This window comes from Papilio polytes, unplaced genomic scaffold (assembly GCF_000836215.1).
Source record: "Papilio polytes unplaced genomic scaffold, Ppol_1.0 DF824169.1, whole genome shotgun sequence".
NCBI lineage: Eukaryota > Metazoa > Arthropoda > Insecta > Lepidoptera > Papilionidae > Papilio > Papilio polytes.
Window position 1 is genome coordinate 319,403 of NW_013525035.1, and position 3,501 is coordinate 322,903.

The following is a 3,501-nucleotide window of genomic DNA, read 5'->3' on the forward strand; positions in this document are numbered from 1 at the left end:
AAAAAAAAAAAAAAAAAAGGGACATGTTATGTGAAGAGGATGGGGACATAAACCAGAAAGTTAAAAGAAAGAATGTGGATGGCTACAAAGGAAGAGGAAGAAGAAAGTATGGAATGTGAGAAAGAGAATATGCTTAAGAAGGGAGTGGATTCAGATATGAACGCTGATAGAAATGTATAGTCAGAAGTAAACCAATCCAATCTAATGCAGAATATCTTCAGAACTACAGTATCCTAAAAGTTTAAAAGCGATATAGCAAATTACCTTTTTCCTCAGTCAGGACTTGTCGACCATCCAATACAGCGTCTCTTGTCTGCACATACAGCAAGTTGAGCTGCACAGGGTCGCGGGCGTCCACATTCCGGTCGGAGTAGAACAGCCGCCGCTTCAGCAACAGCGTCTGCTGCGCGTCCACTCCTATCTCACGCAGCGTCTTGTGCTGCTCTAACCACTCCACTGCACAAAGACCAATTGTAGACCATCACTTATAACTAGCTGTTGCCCACGACTTTGTCCACGTGGAATTAAAAAAAAGAAAAGTGAATAGCCTATGTGTTCTTCCATATTTTGTTCTATGTCTATGCTGAAATGCATCGAGATCCGTTCAGCAGTTTAGGCTAAAAACTCTAAAAAACATCCATCTAAATTTTCGCTATTATAATATTAGTATATACTTTACCATTGTCGTCAGTTTTGAGTTTCTTGCTGAGCTGTTCCATCTGGGCGTCCTTCTCTCTCGTCTGTTGCTTCCTCTTGAGAGTGAGAGTGCCGGTGACCGGCTTCTCTTCTTGTATTTGCTCCACTTGCTCAAAACACTATAGACAAAGTCATTGGAGTTATTTTATACCAGCTGTCACTCACTGAAAACGTAGCTTTTTAATGGTGAATTTTTTAAATCAGCTCAGTAGTTTTTGAGTTATATCAATGCATACAAAAATATAAGTCGTTAATTTATAATATTGGTATAAACTAGCTGTTGCTCGCAACTTCGTCTGCGTGAAATTAAAAATAAAAAAGCCTTTGTTACTTGTTAATAAAGTAGCTTTTTACTCGTAGTAGTGAAAGAATTGAAATCGGTCCAGTAGTTTTTAAGTTATTTCAATACATACAAACAAATCTTTCTTCTTAATAATATTAGTATAGATATCTGCAATGAGTATGGTAAAATGTCACTCACCAATCCGTATTCATCGTGGTTGGTGATACCAATCTTGTCACATATCACCATCATCAAATCACCAACACATTTGGACTCGTCTATTTGCATCGTCTTTACTGAACCTAAAATCATACTAATATTATAAACTAGCTTTCGCCTACGACTCCGTCCGCGAGGAATTAAAAAAACAAAAGTGAGTAGCCTGTGTGTTCTTCCAGACTATCCTCTACGTCTGTACCAAATTTCATCGAAATCCGTTCAGTCGTTTAGGCTACAAACTCTAACAAACATCCATCCATCCATCTAAACTATCACATTTATAATATTAGCATGAAGTATATGATTAGTATGATGTGAAAGTTTAGATAGATTTTTGTCGGAGTTTGTAGCCTAAACGACTGAACGTATTTCGAAGAAATTTGGCATAGATGTAGAGGATAGTCTGGAGGAACACATAGGCTGTCAATTTATGTTTTTTTTAATTGCACTCGGATGGAATCGCGTGCAGAATTAGTAAAACAAAATTTCAAGTCAAACTTTTTATATCGTTTGAGACTCTTCTTTTATTACTACAAGAAAAGTATTTTTCGTACTATTTCTTAAAAATTCACTTGGTAAAAGACAAGATTGGTGGATGGTATCTAAGGGGAAGGGGCTACCATTAATTTCGTTCAAATACAAACAGTTAAGCTGGAAATTAGCGTCTAAAGATCGTCTTTGGTTTTGTTTGAAATCTTTTTTATAGATCTGGACTTTTACAGACGCAGTGGTTCTCACCATCTAACATCCTGACCCTGAGGTTCCGGTTCCTGCAGAGGTATAGCAGGGAGTCCCCGTCGCGCAGCATGTAGTAGTCCAGAGGACGGTGGCCCTCCAGCCACACGCCAGACAACTCGTCGTCAGCTGATGTCAGGAATAAACCATAATCTGGAACATATTTAGTAACAAATACATGTTATTCAATTAAATGCGAAATGAAACTACTAATAGCATCAAATTTTAAAAGACCTAATAGATGTGGTAGTACAATATTTGATAATAGATGGCGCTGACAACAATTGTAATATTATAATTGTTAAAGTTGCAAAAATATTGTGGATGAATATTTAATAATACTGGCCGTCAAGAAAGCAATAGACAAAATTGTATTAAAAAACAAGTAGGCGAAAACATTTTAGGCGCGAAAGAGAGTGCTAAATGTGAAACAAACAATACAACAACGATTTTATTTTAACAATTAATCTAAAAGTGAGTCTATCAACAAATAAGGAAGATTTATCTATGGTACTAGATTTTATGCAAGATAAATTACAATACGCTTAAAAACTTTTCTTAATTATGTCAGTACTAATCGACATAAATGTAAAGAATAAATTTTACTATATTTTAAATCGAAAAACAGTATCCAGTAAACCTTATTTGAACAAACCTTTGCCGTTATCGTCAATGATAAGCTTTTCCTTGACGATCTCGAGCGCGTCACGGACTCGCGTCGTGGTGTCAAACAGCACCGTCCGCGTGATGGCGCCACCGTCCTGCACTATCTTGAGAGAGAGGGGAGCCATGGTGGTGGCTCTGTCTAAAAAGGTAATTCTAAACTTGAAGCTAGGGTTTTTATTTAACCTGCTCGGTTCAAAGTTTGACACTTGATAGATCGAATGGGATACCCTATGCCCTAGTTGCTTCTAACTTAGGGTAGGTTGCAAGTTTAGGGTTTAGCGTAGGAGGAACCAGAGGTGGTTTAGTGGATATGTTCCATTATAGGGAGAATCCCAATTCCCGTCCCCCCGGGAGTATGCTTAAAGAACCCTCTCTATAAAAAGGCTCCAAGCCTCTTAGTGGAAACTTAAGTAGGACTAAAAAGCTTTGCACATTTCCCTATAAAGTATTCCTATTTTTGTACCCAAAGCAAAAAGTGAGTTTATGTCTGTGAAACGGTCAACTTGTTCTCAAATAGCTCTCAGAGTTACTTATTGTAACTTTAAAGGGCTTGTTTGTTGTGATGTAAGTGCATTGGAATTCCTTGTGTAATCTACACCTTCAATATGTGTTTAAAAAATGATTGTAACGACAAATAAATTGTATTTTATCATTTAGTAAACACCGGTATAAATATTACATTATAAAATCGGTAAACTTACATGATTATGGAAAATCCTTAAAATTATCTTCACAAATTTATTTTTAAACCAACCAAAATTTACCTCCACTGCACATAAACACAGCACACATAATGACAGCCGAGCACGTCGGGTTAGCGAGCGTTCGCACGGACGCGAAAACGCTAGGCGGTAACTATGTGTCAAAATAGAACGTATGGGATTGTATGAAGCTGTTCATAC

At 37.2% G+C, this 3,501-nt stretch overlaps 1 protein-coding gene across 2 annotated transcripts in view; it reads right to left on the reverse strand.

Moving 5' to 3' along the window:
* LOC106111390 (talin-1-like) overlaps window positions 1-3,385 on the reverse strand; it is a 50,955-nt gene extending 47,570 nt beyond the window's left edge. For both annotated transcript variants that reach the window (XM_013293454.1, XM_013293453.1), the window contains exons 1-6: window positions 3,301-3,385; window positions 2,589-2,738; window positions 1,937-2,086; window positions 1,178-1,281; window positions 680-815; window positions 265-456 (exon numbers count right to left, since the gene is read on the reverse strand). In XM_013293454.1, the coding sequence (XP_013148908.1) occupies window positions 265-456; window positions 680-815; window positions 1,178-1,281; window positions 1,937-2,086; window positions 2,589-2,724 (718 nt within the window). In that variant the 5' untranslated portion in view covers window positions 2,725-2,738; window positions 3,301-3,385. The remainder of the gene's footprint in view (window positions 1-264; window positions 457-679; window positions 816-1,177; window positions 1,282-1,936; window positions 2,087-2,588; window positions 2,739-3,300) is intronic.
* Between the last annotated feature and the right edge of the window lie 116 nt (window positions 3,386-3,501).